We start from the raw sequence: 17,048 nt of genomic DNA, 5'->3' as shown, positions 1-17,048 counted from the left end.
TTGTACAAAGATGAATCTCGCTAAAATATCCGATCTAGACGACCAGTTCTAGAGGACCATGGGGATTCCCTCTTAGCAACATCCCATCTATGTGCATAATAATACAAAAGTGTATTGAATTATTAGGTCAAATGTACATGTGTGGGCACATTATTCACCACGTCGATAATTGGGCACTGCACATTACGCAGCGTCTCAAGTAGGATGCATCCGAAAAGTTGCTCCATTATAATGGGACTCATTTACATGCGCAAAATAATATAAATTAGAGTGCGAGGTTGCCACCCTCTCTCCTTCTGATTTCCTCTTCTGCAAATGTAGAGATCGTCAGCCCTCCCTTCTCTGCAGAGCATCGACCTTGCTATGAGTCCCCCCACCCCTCCTCCTCTTAATTACCCCTTAATCATCTCTTAATCCTCACCCATTTCTTTGTAATCACTGCAGGTCTTCTCCCCTAGCACACATCCATAGCTGCATTACCTCCATTTTGGTTTTGGGTCCTCCTATTTGATCCTAATTTTCGACCTCCTCCTTTGATTTGATCAGAACCAACAGAAAACACGCGTGGCGCAAGCTCAGCGTTTATGTAACTTGCAAGCTTAATTATCAAGCAAAACTTCTTTTTAAGGCTAATCACTGGCAAATGATAAGCTAGTCTGCATTAGAGAGTGAAATTCAGAAAATAGTACATTTTAAGTTACAGTTTGATCTTAGTGAGAGAGGCCAGCATCATGGGGATGTGTATGTCCATGGAGGGGGAGGAGAAGAGGGAGCAGAAACGACTCGACAAGGAGATGCTCAGCGCTGAAGTTAAAGCCATGCAGCTTCTCGCAGAGATGCCTGGCAGATTGTGCTTCAATGGAGCCACAAAGACTTGCTGTCTTTATACCAAACAAGGCTGCAAGGGGATCAACCAAGACTCCATGCTTGCTTGGGAGGTGAGTTACATTCTGTGTGTGTGTGTGTGTGTGAGAGAGAGAGAGAGAGAGAGAGAGAGAGAGAGAAACTTGTGGGTTGATCTTTGTGTGTCTGTATGTTTGAATGGCAGGGGTTTGCAGCAGAGGAGGAGAGTGTGTTCTTGGGTGTGTTTGATGGGCATGGGCCAAATGGGCACCTAGTGGCCAGCAAGGTAAGGGACTGCCTACCGTCGCTTCTGACGTTGCCGCTCGAGTCTCTGCTTGAAGGCTGCAGCACTCCTCATCATCACATCCAGAAACCCATTAAGATGGTAGACATCGACGACTCCAAAATAGCTGACCATACCTACGATATTAAGCTTCCAGGTACTTTTACTCAATTTGCTTTGCAGTTAGAAACAAATGTAAGTAGACAGGTGATGGCATCATCAACTTGATCATCATCTTTGCGATCAATTTTGGGCTCTAATACTTCTCTTGATCGACAGGCTACGTGAAAGACGATGAAGATTTGGCTTGGATCGAAGAGAAAGTCACTGCTGCATTTCACAAGATGGACGAACGCCTTAAAATGCACCCTAAAATTAGCTGCATGTCGAGTGGCACCACAGCAGTAACCATACTTGTGCAGGTAATGGTCCTTATGCTATCACATACATGTGTGAGAAGCTCTCTTTGGCACTACAAATAGTAAAGGAGGTCTGACAGTTTATGCCCTCGAATTCTCGTAAATACAGGGAAAAGATTTGTTGGTGGGGAGTGTAGGGGACTCTCGAGCAATTCTTGCTACGCAATCTACAGACGGTTCTTTGGTAGCTCATCAGCTCACCATGGACCTTAAGCCTGACTCACCAGGTAAGCTCATGATTGAAATCCCTGCAAGATAAAGCCATTCTAGAGTATATTGTCATGCAGTTATCTCATAATTATCAGATGCATCTATGATTGAAAATGCTTGCAAAAGACCCAAAAGTACTGGCATTCTACAGTATTTTCTTATGCATTAATTTTATTATTTCAGATGCATCTATGCTCATAAATAGCAGATGCAGATTCATCTCACCATAGCTATACATGTAATTTACTATGTGCCTGCATGCTTTGTCATCGGTTTCGGGAGGACCTCTAGTTGATCTTTTCGCTTCCTTCACAATTGCCAAAATATATTGTGCATAAATAGGAAATGTTAAGCTCTAGAGAATGCAGTCCTTAGTCTAACCAAAACTGCAACTTGTCACCTTTTGCAGGAGAAATAGAGAGGATCGAAAAATGTCAAGGCCGCGTTTTTGCATTGGAGGATGAGCCCCACATTCCGCGATTATGGCTGCCACATGCAAATACACCAGGGTTGGCTATGGCAAGAGCTTTCGGAGACTTTTGCTTGAAAGAATATGGTCTTATTGCAACCCCTCAGATATCCCATAGAAAGCTCACTGAGGAGGATGAGTTTATTGTGGTTGCAACTGATGGGGTAGGCTCATCTTCTTTGTCTAAAAACTCTCACTCTCTCTCTCTCTCTCTCTCTCTCTCTCTCTCTCTCTCTCTCTCTCTGATAGATTTGTTTTCCCAATTCCCTCTTGAGTACCAGGTGTTGCGTTCAAGACTCCTCGGATAGATCTATGGAGTCGCTTGGGATACTTCCTACGACGTTGAATAATTCTGTCTGTCTGTCACCCGAGTGTGGTAGACTGGTTATCCCAATTCCTTATGGAGTATCCTTGAGTTCAAAACTCGACCGATAGATCTTTGAGGTCTCTTGGGATTTCTTCTTCTTCTTCTTCTTCTTCTCTCTCTCTCTCTCTCTCTCTCTCTCTCTCTCTCTTCCCACACACACATTCTTGTAAAAACAACTCTTAGGACTGTCACACACACAAACAGATCTACACCACTCATGCATGTATACATTCCTATTTGGACATGAAAGTAGGCTAAATCTTTTACCCTTGGCTTTTGTTAGGTCTGGGATGTTCTTAGCAATGTGGAGGTAATGGATGCCATCGCGTCATCCAGCTCCAAAGAGGAGGCGGCAAAGAGTGTCGTGGACGCGGCAACAAACGCATGGAAAAGAAGAAATATAGCCAGCAGAATGGATGACTGTGCAGTTGTGTGTCATTTTCTGAAGGATATAAAGCCTGGCCTATCCTCAAAATTGGATCTCTCTGAAAAAACCAAAGCAAACGATCTAAAAGAAGAAGATACCAAGCATGAGACAGATACATCTCGACAAGCAGAAACCAATCGACATTTAGTCCGGTACGACACACTCGTGACCACGGTCGCCGAGCTTGCAGAGCCCGAATCGCCACTACCTAGCCCACACCTAGACAGGGGAGTGTAGATTATTATATCAACCCATGCATAAAAGTATGGTGATACTTTTACCTGCTTCAGTGCTTTCCCCTCCTCAAAATAAGCTTCTGTGTGGCTTTGTTTATAGTACTTACTACTAGCTTACCTCATACCTCAAAAACACTTACCAAGATGTCCAACTGTTTTATACAAACCCCCTTTGGCAAGCACTTCAAATTTTGTACAAGAAATGGTTTCTTTACCATTTCTTGATTGATTTTGATCATTCTGTAAAATAGTAAGAAGAGGAATTCAACCTGAAAGCACTTGAAGCTTTTCTCATTTGATATTAGGCCGCAAAAAGCATACCATCATTTCAACAGCCGCAGAATGCAAATTTTGCTAGGGTTTTTCCAGACTTAAAACAATAATCTGGCAGGCAAAGAAGAGCTTGCAAGACAGCCACCATGGAGAGAATTGGAATGATGATGCATGCCACTTAAGCTCACCTTGTCATGTCTGACTTTGATTTTTGTATGTTTGGGATGATTGAATGCAGTATCACATGAGATGAAGTGGGACACATTTATTAAGACCGACGTTTAATCAATATGAAGCATACGTAGGCCTCCTATTGCGTCTCTTGTGCTTGCCTATCACGTGCAATTCAAGGCACTGTTCTTCTATTGCAATCACTGACTTAAAAAGATACAAAATAAATGCAAGCCGTGGCTTCAACATTCACACCAAATTTGCTCTTTATGAGTGGAAGTGTAGGATGAACGTGTGTTAGGGCAAGGGTGCTAGGCAAAGAGCCCATATGGCATATCGGCATGGGCAAAAACTCTTCTCCAAGGGGGATCAGTAGTGTAAGGACAAGGGTCCTGCCCATATGGCACATGGGCAGGGGACCTTTTAAAAAAGGCTATAAAGCGATGCGTTGCTCACTGCTGCTGCTCTCCCTATTGCCTTCCTCCCTTCTCGCACTATCCCCCCCCCCTTGTTGACCATCCATTCAAGCGGTTTCGTCTTCGACCCGCCTCCTTCGCCTTCGACCCATCCTCTCTTTCTTCCACAGCAACATACATTGATGGAGGCTCCGGCTCTGTCCTAGAGGGAATCGGGACTCACACGAAGCCCCCTCACCAGACCCTGCAAAGTCCACCATCTGAATTGCTCTATCGCCAACAGAGCAAGCGAGCCTTGCAGCAGAGGCAGATTGCCTTAAGGCCACCTCTGTCAGCTACAAGATTATACACCTGGTCAGCAAGGGCGAGGTGTGCGATCTCCTACACGCCCGCTTTCTCGAGGAGGTGGGAAAGATCATCAACATATAGCTCCTCAGGTGTGGCTATTACCATATTGAGTTTGAGACTCCCGAGATGGCTTGCAAGGTCATTTTAATGAGCGCGTTGTCGCCATCCGAGCAGCCAAGGCTCATTTTCGACAATAGCTTCTAATGTTCTTGTCGAGGAAGCAAATTCACCCATTCAAGTCTGCTTCCCCAACCTAAGGAGAGAGTTCCTCCTACTTTTATCAAAGATTGGTTCCGAGGTTGGGACAGTCTTGAAGACCCCTCGCACGACAGCTTCAGTTGCTGCCAAGCCAAGGCAACAAGTATACCTAGAGTACGCATTTTGGTTCGAAACACCCACTCTCCCATAGGTGGTCTTTCTTCCTAGGGTGAATGGTGGTTGGATCCGCCAAAGTGCGGAGTACTCAACTCCAGAACGAGTGCTTCACACTAGGAAAAATATGAGCCCCTCTAGGGGGCCTTTGCGAATAGGGTTAATTAGAGGCCAGCCAATAGGAAGAGGGTGGTAGCCACACTCTACAACTAGGAGGAGCTAGGTGTGTCATTGTTTGTCCCCTTCTTCCCTTGGTTTGCCTAGGTCGAAACAACCTTTTAAAGGAGAATACCATGCTCTTACAAGCCTTTAAGATGTGGAAAAGGGAGTGTGACAGTGAGGTGACAGCTGGACAATAGAGAACAACATGATGGTACAAGATACTTTAAATTTGAGGAAGGGGGTAAGGGGGAGTGGGCTTCAATCTCAACCATTAGATCCTTTTTGCATTCAAGGGATCTCACCAGAATGCGCTTTTCAACGTCTCCTCATATTGTGTTGTGCTAACTCTATACAAATGTTTGAACTTTGTTAGGAGATCAACTTCCCAGAATCAAATAGTTGGAGTGGTCTACAGGCATCTAAGATCCGTTTCCTCTTGCCTACAGGCTTCTCATTGCACATGCATTGGCCCTTGGTTGTGGTTGGCCACCTGTACACCTACTAGACAAGGACCTCAGGCACGCTCAGGGTCTGCAACAATCACCACCAAGAGTTCCAACTTCCAAGAGATCCACGAGATCCAAACTCGGCACTATCAAGCCATAGCGGCGACATGGAGAGAGTGGTAGCAAATCCTACAGCCATACTCAGAGGGCTTCTCATCCCCGACCCTCCCATGCACCATATATTACAGCCATATTATGGCACTGGATGGAGCTAGATAGATTGATGCATCTCATGATTGTTCTTCCCTAAGCATATAGATCTTACACCTTTTTCTCCTTTAGAGATAGAGCTCCCCCCCCCCCCAATATAACTTGTATTGGACACCCATGGATCACTACCCTTAGCAGTTTCCTATCAGTAGTACAGTTACATTTTATTTGTACCTTTACCCTTTTGCCAATACATAGATGATACCCTATCATGTACATTGTTTTGTCTCATAGGCCGATTTCGGCCTGACGTAAAAAAATCCCTCTCTCTCTCTCTCTCTCTCTCTCTCTCTCTCTCTCTCTCTCTCTCTCTCCGAAGGAGGTTGCAACAGAGGATCAAATCTATGTTGGCGAGACAAGGGAGACACCTTGTGCAGACTCTCACCATGGAGGACATTGACACAATCATGCACCAACCGATGCGAGCCACCTACGATTCGCATACATACATCCACCATTTTGTGTCTATTCTTTGAGATACACACCCAACTTTTGTATAGGTACCCCTCAAGCTCTTGATACCCATCTTTTACAGTTCTAGTAGTGTTTCTCTTTAGTTTCCTTCTTTTTATCTAAACCTTGTATCAGATTCACCATGATGTAACTCTTGGTCTCATATGTCATTTTGGCCTCTAGAAGACGTTAATAAAATATTTCATTATATTTTCATCTCTCTCTCTCTCTCTCTCTCTCTCTCTCTCTCTCTCTCTCTCTCTCTCTCTCTCTCTCTCTCTCTCTCTCTCTCTCTCTCTCTCTCTCTCGTGGAGATACATGACGATTTCAGTCTTTCAGTTTTAGTCGTTTAGTCTCACTTAACTTCATTTTATTTTTGTACCTGAAACCGGCCCGTAGGGCGGTAGGCGTTGGCTTTCACCCGAAATTCTTTACTTTAGACACACACAGAGCACTCTGCAAAGGTAACCTGTAACGGGGATTAACACCTAAGTACACACACGGCTCGGAAGCTAGAATGCTCCGAGCAGACGCCGACAACCTGTAGGCCCCAAAATTAGCGCCCCTTTCGGTATTTCTTTATTCTTTAACAGAGGAAATAAAACCTCTGATCTCCTACGAGCTGCCCCGCACAATCCAAGCGAAGAAACACCTGTTTTGGCCCGATTTCGGCAACATAACTGCACTAGGACGCTTCACAGTCAATATCCCCACGCAGTAGATGACTTTCCCGACGCATACGGACACTTTGCAAAACCTGGCGAGAATCTGCAGCACGCTGAATTCTCTGTTTTTTGCCCCGAAAATGCGCCAGATCACCTTACAACAGTCCCTTCACGTCCCCAAACCTCTTGGGGGTATTAGGGTCCGTTTAGGGCCAAAACCCTAAACCTGCAAAAATACACAGCAAGCTGTAATTCCCTGTTTTGGGCTCTGTTTCACGTGCCGGTTGCATCTGTAGCAAGACCTCGAGCTCCCACAGCTATAGGGCCTACTTGCCCTTTGCATCAGACGAGATTTCTCACAAGAAACCTCTCCGAGTTCACCTGTACCTGCGGGGGATTAGCAGCTAGCTAATCCAGTACTTGTGCAAGAGGCTCTTGCCTCGGCAATCGCACATGAACCCACATAACTGTACATTGGTCAAATGAAAAGCCCACTAGAGGGGCATAACATACTGCTCATAGAGAAGAGAGAGAAGTCAAAATTCAGCAGATGAAGATTTGCAGATTTCAGCATCTGCGTTTTCAGCGCGTCATCGTTGCATTGTCGTCATCGCCGTCGTCATCAACATAGAGTCAGAATTCAGTAGATAAAGATTTGCAGATTCAGCCCTTAGCTTTTTCAGATTTCAGCCCGTCTCGTCTAGTCCTCATCATCGTCGACATCGTCAGCAAGTCCAAGCATTGTAGAGATTTGTGCAATCATAAGTAGACCGCTCTCGCCATAGAGAGTGGGGCCTTCCGGGAGGGTTTTACAACGTCTCTGGTGTCATATTCTCTTCTCTATCTCTCGGTCTCATACACTTCCATTCACAGTGTCCATTCACTTTGTTTGTGTCCATTGCACTCTCTCACTAAAGGAACGGAAGGCTCTCCCTTCTGTAAGTAAAAGGAACCTTGAGCACAGTTCGGAGCACTCATCTTGAGCAAAGTTCAAACATTCATTCCGCTGCACCTTACATTGGTATCAAAGCTTTGGCAGTTTTCTGTATCACTCGAGGAAAGAACCACAAGAATCACAAGAATTCTTTTTTGCTTGTTGCAGTTGCACGAACCCAAGTTCACTTGGGCCTGTCGATTCCTAATCGTGTTTTTGAAGAGTGACAGGAAACCCAAGAAAGAAGGGCTTGTCCAACCTCCCCTTGTGCCTCTTTTCACTCATTGAGAGCGGACCGTGCACTTAGCGGCCGGCCAATCGACGTGAGGTGGGAAAAAGCAACCTTGGTGTGAGCGCAAGGCCGCCAAGAGGTGCGCCCGCAAAAAAGAGTAGAACTCGGATGAAGAGAAGATCCTTCTCTAACACAGATTGCAAGCGAAAGAAGAACCGCAAGAACTCAAGAACCTCAAGAACCCAAGAACCTCAAGACCCCCAAGAACCCAAGTTCCTCGTGAACTTAAGAACTCAAGACCCACAAGAACCCACGACTTCGGAATGGTCATCACTCGAAGCGGAATGGATACTTCGCTTGGAGGGGATAAGCATGAGAGAGGCGAAGAAGAATTTTCCCCACCAGGAGGTTTTTCCGACCCTCCCCCTTCCCCATCTATGTCAAGGATTGCACTAACTCCTATGGAGGCTTTCGACAAGATGGTGATGGACATGAAGTTAGACCGCGAAGCACGAAAAGCAGAAAGAGAAGCAGACAGAAAGGCCTACGAAGAAGAAATAGCAGCTATAGAGCGTCAATACGACTTGGAAGAAAAAGAAAGTCAAGCCAAATTGGATCGCGAGAACAAAGAAAGAGAAGCACAATTTGATTGTGAGAACAACGAAAGACAAGCAGAATATCACCGCGAGAACAAAGCAAGACAAGAGAAGAGCGACCAACACATGACAAAGTTCTTGGGACTCTTTTCTCAAGTGTAGGCGCACTTTGCACAGAATCAGGAAAAGGAGATTCTCTCAGTCTCTACTTCTCCCAAGCATGACAGACATGATTTGCATGATGATTTGAATGACAATGATTTGCATGATGATTTGAATGATAATGATGAGCATGATGATTTGGATAACACTGACAAGCATGATGATTTGTATGATCAAGATGTGATTTCTCACAAGCATGATGAGTTGCATGAAGATAATGTGATTGTTCACAAGGATGATGTGTTAGTTGATGCTTTTTCTAGCGAAGCTAACCTCGTTGCAGATACGATCAATCACGAAGGATTGATCTTGGCTCTCGAGCCTAGGTCCAAAGAACCCCATCAGGAAGAACCGATCTTGGCTCTCGAGCCTAGGTCCACAGAACCCCCACAAGGAGATTCTATCGATCCCGACGAAGGATCGATCTTGGCTCTCGAGCCTAGGTCCAAAGAACCCTTACGAGAAGTATTATGTGTTTGCATGATTCATACGCATGCATTGTACGGGTGTTTCATTCGTGATTGTTTCCTATATTTTAGTCAGCGTCTTTATGTGATCCCTTTTCCTAGGCATGACATATTGTACGTTGAGCACGTTTCACTCATGAATGAGCACGAATGTATGCGGATTGTTCATGAAAAGATGAAATGCACGACACAATTCCATGTCTCTTCCTTGGCACGACACAATTGTAAAAAGAGCACAAGAAAGAATGAGCACCAAGCATGGGCATTTCCGTTGTGAATTGCCACAGTTGATTGATTTAGATCAGAAGAGAAAGATTCGCTCTCATTGTTTGCGTGTGTGTGGTGAACGGTTTGGCACTCCGTCTCTTTGTTCATCTATATTGCATGCACAGTCTTTCAAGAAGTGATCTCGCACTTTTGTGAGTATGTTCGCAGACCGTGCATGACCAGACGCTTAGTGTAGATGCATATCCTCTGGTTGCACACAGCATGATCATAAGCATTCCCATCAGAATCCATCAGAATCATTCAGGGAAATTTTCCAGTGCATTTAGCCTATTTTCCCTATTTTTTACATTTTTCACTTATTATTTTTAAGTGACTTTTGTTGGAAAGGAGGTAGGGCAAATTGAGTAAGTTTGTATATAAGCAAACCTAGACTAGCACTAATTGGCAAAAGAGGCAGCACGAGCACTCGCTCAACAGGCAACTTCTCAGCAAAACCCAAGAGGCCTAGCGTTTTCTGTATCAGCAATACAGCCCTAGCGTTTTTCATCTACAGATCAACCTTGGCGATTTGTGCACAGCAGATCAGCCCCGGCGTCATCACAACATAGCAAATCAGCCTAGCGTTTTGCATTTGCAGAACATCCGACGACAGCAGAACCATTTTTAGCCCTAGCATTTTCGATTTGCAGATCAACCCCGGCGTTTTGCAGATTTACCGCGACGGAACATCAGCGTTTTCAGTTTTCAGCAGCTAGCACTCGTAGAAGAAGTCCGAACCTCGCAGACCTCACCTTCCCGCAGCAGATCCTCGCCACACGGTCAGATCCCGCGAAGTTTGCAGTTTCAGCCCGGAAAATGCAGATTTCAACATCTGCGTTTTCCGCGCGTCATCGTCACATCGTCATCATCGACATCGTCACCGACATAGAGTCAGAATTCAGCAGATAAAGATTTGCAGATTTCACCATCTGCGTTTTCAGTGCGTCGTTGTTGCATCGTCGTCATCGACATAGAGTCAGAATTCAGTAGATAAAGATTTGCAGATTTCAGCCCTTAGCGTTTTCAGATTTCAGCCAGTCTCGTCGTCGTCCCCACCACCGTCGACATCGTCGGCAAGTCCAAGCATTGTAGAGATTTGTGCAATCATAAGTAGACCGCTCTCGCCATAGAGAGTGGGGCCTTCGGGGAGGCTTTTACAAGGTCTCTGGTGTCGTATTCTCTTCTCTATCTCTCGGTCTCATACACTTCCATTCACAACATCCATTCACTTTGTTTGTGTCCATTGCACTCTCTCACTAATGGAACAGAAGGCTCTGAGCTCTCCCTTCCGTAAGTAAAAGGAACATTGAGCACAGTTCGGAGCACTCATCTTGAGCAAAGTTCAAACATTCATTCCGCTGCACCTAACAAAACAGTACTAGGACCAAAAGATGGGCTAGTCCCCACTTCTCCGTCCCCCCAATAAGAGTATCTTTATTACTAGGAAAAAGTCTTGCTACAAGCACTTGAACTAAACGTATTATCACATCGCCGTTCTAGATCAGACTCGATGTTACTCGGAATCCTCGGCTTCCCAATCTCAAGGCAAAACACTATTCCTAGAAACCTCTCTAGTTCACTCAGAATCCTCAAGAACCAAGGTTCTCGCCTCTGGAACCTTCCAAACTCAAAACATCCCTATAAACTCTATTCCGATTCTACTCTCAGGGTCCTCTTCCATAGAGATCTTAGCATCAGCTTTGCTATCCTAGACACGAAGTCCCTTCTCGGGAATCTCTACTCCCAGATCCCAATTCGAGAATCTACCACTTTTAGATTTGTGGATCTACTCCCAAACTTAAAGTGCAAAACCATTGGGCTGATCTGGCTTTGTTTCCACAGAGTGCTTTTCTCCTGCATAGGCTCATGTCTTCCTCTGCTCCTAATTCCTCGTGCAGAGGAAGTGCACTCGCAGACAAAACACTCATAGCTCAAAATAGGAAAAACATCACTTCTGAAGGCTTCAAACTCAGAACGCAACTCAGTTATCGGTAAGCAACCCTCTTTCAATCCTACACACATAAGAGGTGTTCTCTCGGGTTTCTTCTCATAAAATCAGCCCCATCTACGACGTCTATGGGTTGAAAGTAGAGAAAAACAGCAGCTTGTTGCGATGGAAACAATCTGGGAAGGTATTTCTTCGTGCCTACTTGATCCTAGCGATATTTGAAACACTTGGGACAGCCGTAGGAGTCATCGGCATCATCATCCTAGCAACTGAAATCTGCAGCAACATGGGGAAACATTGGCACCTTGCTTTCTTACTCTGGCGACATCATCATCTTGGCTGAAATCTGCAACAGCATGGACTGAACTCTGGCACTGGCTTTACTGATTCTGCAACCTCTTAAAGTTGGGGCGCTAGGTTGCTTTTATAGGCATAGGGCCCAGCAAGAATAGAGAGAGGCTGGCTGCCCAAAATAGGGGCACAAGGAGGCACCTTGCTTTCCTGGCGCACGCGCACGCGCGCGCGCGCGAGAGAGAGAGAGAGAGAGAGAGAGAGAGAGAGAGAGAGAGAGAGAGAGAGAGAGAGAGAGAGAGAGAGAGAGAGTTTGTTTTCTTCTTCTAACACTAGTTTTTTTTTTTCCGAGAGAAAGATCCTTCTATTAGTTAATGAAACTACCCATAGGGCTACAACCACCTCTGCAAGAGAGGACTACAACAATCATGAGGGGGAGACTCTCCCAATGGAAAAAACAGCATATGTACAATGAGGCTAAATCAAGAGATGGGAGGAGGGAAAAGCCACACAGGTGGATGGTAGTGCCATCTGAGCACCCCCTGGACCATAGTGAAGAAAGGGCCAGGGCACTAGAGTCGAAGGAAAGCCTCTCTATGCTCCCGCATGTGGTCGGAGCTGCCCTGGAGTCTATCTAACTATCCTCTAAGAGTATGGATCAGCTCTAGCCAAAGATCCCAAACTGCCTCTACCGGTGGTACAGGGCGAGCCTCGAAGATGCGAAAGCAGCGGGCCCGCCAAATGAACTAGAGTGTCAGGCCGTAGATGAACTCCCAACACTCCTCTCTCTCACTGCACCCCTCCTGTGGAGTAAGCTTTATAGCAGGCTGGAGTGTAGGTCGACCCCCTTGCATCACTATCAATCTGCTCGTGGGGGATAGCTCAAATTGAAGTGTCGGGCCCGTGAGAGTGGACCAAGCAACTGCCTCCCAAGTGTACTGCCGAGCTGTGGAAAGAGATGGCATCAATCAAAGAACACAAAGCCAAACCTGCTGTGCCAAAGGACATTCCCAAAGACAGTGGCGCTGACTCTCCTCAAGATGGTCACAGGCTGCGCATGCTGCCGAGAGACCACTACATACTAGCCAACTCCCAACTGCTATAGCTCGATGTGCAACCAGCCACTGGAACAAAGTGACTCGCCTCGGCTGTCTGGGTCCCACAACCTCTCTCAAAAAGCTGACAAGAACTCAGCTGTGCGACCCTCCTCCTGCCAATGAGGTGCTACAGCAGGATGAGCCTCTCTCAGTGCTGCCAGTATGTTACGTCCCAGTTGAACAGTGTACTAAAAGAAAGGGACACCTGGATGGTCTGATGAGGAGAAAAGGTCCCTCCAAAACCACTCTCTAGGATCCCATTGCACTCGTGCCAGTGGACAGCTCTCCCAAGCCCACAGCCTCCAATGGCCCAGTCTCAAGAGTTGCTAGGTCAGGATCTATGACACAAGTGATCCCGCAGATGCCCACAACTCGGATCCTCTCAGATCCTCTGAAAACAGCACTCTGCCACTTGTGGGGCCTCTACTGAAACTCGTAAGCGTCTCTCACCCTGTAGCTCGAAAAACATGGAGGGTACAGTCTTTGAGCGAACCCGAACTAAGATGAGAACCTCTAGTCGCGTGAAGGTCCCCATCCATCTGGGCGTTGCTGACTTGAGAGGTGTGAGCCACTCAGTTGGTACTGCCTCTGAGATGTCCTGACACATGCTCTGCACCCTCTCATGCCTTGTAGCTGGATGTCCTAAAGCTCCTCTGACAAGCTTGAGAACTGTAGCCAGTCACCTAAAGTGCGTGTTGGACCCTCTGCCATGGGACCCCAAGAAACATGAGGCCTACCACCAACCAAGTGGCCTCTCTGAGTACTAACCATGGGGTTCCAAACAAGGGGCTGTCTCAGACGCTCCTCCGTGCAAGTAGGCCGACGCTGCTCCAGGTCTCTCCGCTCCCAGGATAGGAGCAAACTCACAGCGAAGCGGTCCTCCAGTCTCCTGCTCAGGCCAACTCTACGCATCTCTGTGAAAATCCATCTGGTCGAAGGTCACCAGGGGCCTCCAGCCTGAGGCACTGTAGCACTAAGCCGCTAAAGCAAAAACTCCTTCCAGGGCTCCTTCCCTGGAAGAAGTCCTCTGACAAAAAACTTCCCTAGAAGGGCTCTGCTCTGTTGTGTTGGGTCTATGATCCCCAACCCTCCCTAAGAACAAGGAAGAATGATGACCTACCATGCCACTTTGGCCCGGGCTATCTGAGTGTCACACCCTGACCAAAGGAAGTTCTTGATCAGCATCTCTACCTGGCTGATGCAAGAACTCGAAAAGGTCCAACAAGAAGTGATGTACCACATAGTAGCCAACAACACCTGGTTGGCCACTACAACTCTGCTTGCCGGAGGAAGTCGTGCGGAGCTCCAATGTAACAACTTCCTCCTGATGGACAGGAGGAGGGGAGCAATCTGTTGCTCAGGAGACAAGTCCAAGCCAACCTAACAGCCCAAGTATCAAACTGCAGTCCCTGGGGAAATCCATCTGAAACCCTCACGTGGCAGCCAATCAGGCGTAGGAACACTACCAACTGAGAAAGCCACTGTCTTTCTCCAGTTCATCAGTGCGCCTGCTGCACAGCAAAAGGTCTCAAGAGCCTGCTCACACCTTTGAAGGTTGGCCTCTTGGCCATGCAAGTACAAGGCTGAGTCGTCTGCAAACTCAGCATCCAGTAGCTCATCTCCCCGAATAGGGAGCGCTAAGCCACGTAAATCAACCTGCTGTGAAACCAAAACCCTGCTCATCGCCTCAGCATAGAACAGAAAAAGAAAGGCGGAAAGAGGGCAGCCTTGTTTGACCCAACGTGTGAGCATGAAACGATCACCTCTACCTCCTGACAAAAGTAATTGATTGTGTGCCCGTTTCTACAGAGCTGACACATCTCTAATCCAAGCATCTGAGAAGCGGATCCTGCGTAGAGTGCCCTCCAAGAAGTCCCAGTCAACTCTATCGTAGGCCTTGTCAAAATCGAAAAGAAGTATCACCAGATCCTCACCATGAAGACGCGCAAGGGCAAATGCCCCCGAATAGTAAAGATGTTGTCAAGGATACTACGCTCCTTTCCGTGTCCCATGTATAATGCTCTCTAGAAGTGGCTGAATCCTCAAACTCAAAGCCTTGGCAAGCATTTTGTAGGATGAGTTAAGGATGGTGATGGGCCGCTACTGTCGAATCTCATCCAAGGAGCCACCCTTCTTGGGAATGGGGTAAATCAAGCCCTCACTCATGATGTTAGGCATCTCTCCTGTGTGCAGGATGTACTGAAAAGTGCTACAGAGCTCTTAGCTAAGCAAGTCCCAGTACTCTAAGAAAAAATCAGGAGTCAAACCATCCTCACCTAGACAGCTACCTCGGGGAAGTATTCTGAGGGCCACGTGCAGCTCCGCTAGCTGAAGAGGCAACTCAAGCCTCTGGCGCATCTCCTCAGTCACAAGACAAGGCATCTGTGCCCACACCTGCTCTCTGCGTGAATCCTGACTGCAGCTCTGCAGACAGTAGGTCCCGGTAAAAGTCAGTAGCAACTGCACGCATGTCCTCTGGCTCTGAAGCAGCTTGCCCGTCGGGCCTCCTCAACTGCCTGAACTTGGCATGCATATGCCAGAGTCCCACTGCCTCAAAGAAAGCCCCTTTCACTCTGTCACCCACCTGGGTCCAATGAGATGTCTGTCGATGGAAAGCAAACTCATGGCGCCTCTCCTCTGTGCTGACGAGCTCCTGGCAAGCCTACTGCAACTGCTCCTCCAACCAAGGACTGTCTGGATGTTGCTCCTGCATCCTCTGCAAGGAAGCAGCGCCTCATCGGAGACGCTGCTGCTTCTCTCTCACTGCAACCAGGCGGGCCGAAGACTCTTGTATGAAGAAACGACTAAGCTAAGCAAGTCCTGAGGCCACTCTGCCAGCAGGAGAGTCCTGCATGTCTAAGCTCTCTGTCCAAAGAGCCACCACTCGCTCTCTAAGCGCAGAGTCCAGCAAGACCCTCTCAGGGATGCGTAGCATCGTGCTCCCCCTCCTCTGTCTATCAGTCACTATGAGGATTTTGGTGCATGGTCCGAAAAGGAAGTCCCAGCTAGAATGCAAACTGTCCCACCCAAGTCACACAAGTGGTTACTAGTGTAGAAGCGATCTATCCGAGATAGATTCACTCCTCCCACTCTGCGGTCCGAACGAGAGAAGGCCAGGCTGCCTGGGGGCCTCACAAAGCTAGAATGTTGCCACACATCTGAAACCCGCAAAGTCATACAAAACCTCCCCCAAGCTGCCAAACTCCATGCACAGTAGTATGGCTACCTCCAATCTTGTCAAAGGGATCCTCCAACATGTTGAAGTCACCCCCAATGCACCATTGCTCTGCCTGCAGCAGAGACTGAACAATCTGAGACCAAAACTCTGCACGTGCACTCGCCACATTGGGCGCATGGATGTTCAGGAAGCCCACGAGGCAACCTTGAACCTGCATAGTGATCCACTGAGCCCTGTCTGGCACAATAATCTCTCTGCCCACAATGGCCTGCTGCAAAGAATCGGCAATAGTCATAGATACCCCTCCCTGGACACCTCCAGGGACCTGCACGCCTCCAGGTCCAAATGCAGCTGACGAAAAAGACTCATATTGTAAAGCTGACCACAACGTCTGATGCGGCTCTCATACAGATGATGCTCTTGTAGCATAAGAAGGTTAATCTCTCCTCCCACAAGGCATCGTTGAAGCTCCTCACGCCCCTCTGACGCTGAAACTGGGACCCACCTAATCCCTACACGTTGCATGAGACGATCCTCATGGGGAGCGAGAGGGAACTGATGCTGCAGCAGCAGCTAACCGTGCTATCTTCAAGGCAAGCTTGGATGGGGAGTAATCCGCATCCGAGTGTCCCCGAGATAGGCGTGACTGCAAAAGTGTCTAGCCCAAGCCCAAGTAGAACGAGCCGTGCGCAAAGCAACCTCCTCTGTCCAGGAGTCCTCATGTATGTGTACATAACATGGCGGGCTCTGCGTGTCAACAAAGAAGTAAACCACAATGTGTCTACATCCTGTTGAGTCTGGAGGTGTCACAGAAACCTTGGCCAATGGCCACAGAGTCTAAACCAAGTCTGTAACCCCTAGGTCTCCCATGTGATAAGAGAACTCTAGGGCCTGTGCCTGCAGCCACTCCAACACTGAGTCTAGAGTCCACTCAAACTGATCCCTACCGCATAGGGAAAAGAGAATCCAACCGTTGAGTCCAAGGCCTCTATCCCCCTAACTGCAAGGAACAGTACATGCACTGTGAAGCAAGTTGTCTCAAGGTC

General features: G+C 47.4%; 1 protein-coding gene and 1 long non-coding RNA gene across 2 annotated transcripts in view; one reads left to right on the top strand and one right to left on the bottom strand.

The window, feature by feature from the left end:
• The first annotated feature begins 284 nt into the window (after positions 1–284).
• LOC147442898 (putative protein phosphatase 2C 66) lies at positions 285–3,553 on the top strand. Its single transcript, XM_086528894.1, has 6 exons — positions 285–938; positions 1,049–1,283; positions 1,406–1,548; positions 1,655–1,772; positions 2,165–2,388; positions 2,875–3,553. Exons 1-6 carry the CDS (start codon positions 732–734, stop codon positions 3,253–3,255), a joined length of 1,308 nt encoding a protein of 435 aa, XP_086385020.1. The 5' UTR covers positions 285–731; the 3' UTR covers positions 3,256–3,553.
• Positions 1,676–17,048, bottom strand: part of LOC147442897 (uncharacterized) — a 38,454-nt gene continuing 23,081 nt past the window's right edge. Inside the window, exon 3 of the long non-coding RNA XR_015190216.1 lies at positions 1,676–1,793. This is a non-coding gene — a long non-coding RNA (uncharacterized LOC147442897). The remainder of the gene's footprint in view (positions 1,794–17,048) is intronic.

The sequence above is a fragment of the Adiantum capillus-veneris genome, chromosome 14 (genome assembly GCF_014529385.1).
Source record: "Adiantum capillus-veneris isolate H3 chromosome 14, ASM1452938v2, whole genome shotgun sequence".
NCBI lineage: Eukaryota > Viridiplantae > Streptophyta > Polypodiopsida > Polypodiales > Pteridaceae > Adiantum > Adiantum capillus-veneris.
This window is presented reverse-complemented; position numbering and strand designations above follow the sequence as displayed.

Excerpts from the sequence above, each read along its gene's own strand:
- LOC147442898 (XM_086528894.1), top strand. The coding sequence starts at position 732 with ATGGGGATGTGTATGTCCATGGAGGGGGAGGAGAAGAGGGAGCAGAAA. Across the intron at positions 939-1,048 it reads ACTCCATGCTTGCTTGGGAG|GGGTTTGCAGCAGAGGAGGA; the intron begins GTGAGTTACATT and ends TTTGAATGGCAG. Across the intron at positions 1,549-1,654 it reads CAGTAACCATACTTGTGCAG|GGAAAAGATTTGTTGGTGGG; the intron begins GTAATGGTCCTT and ends TCGTAAATACAG.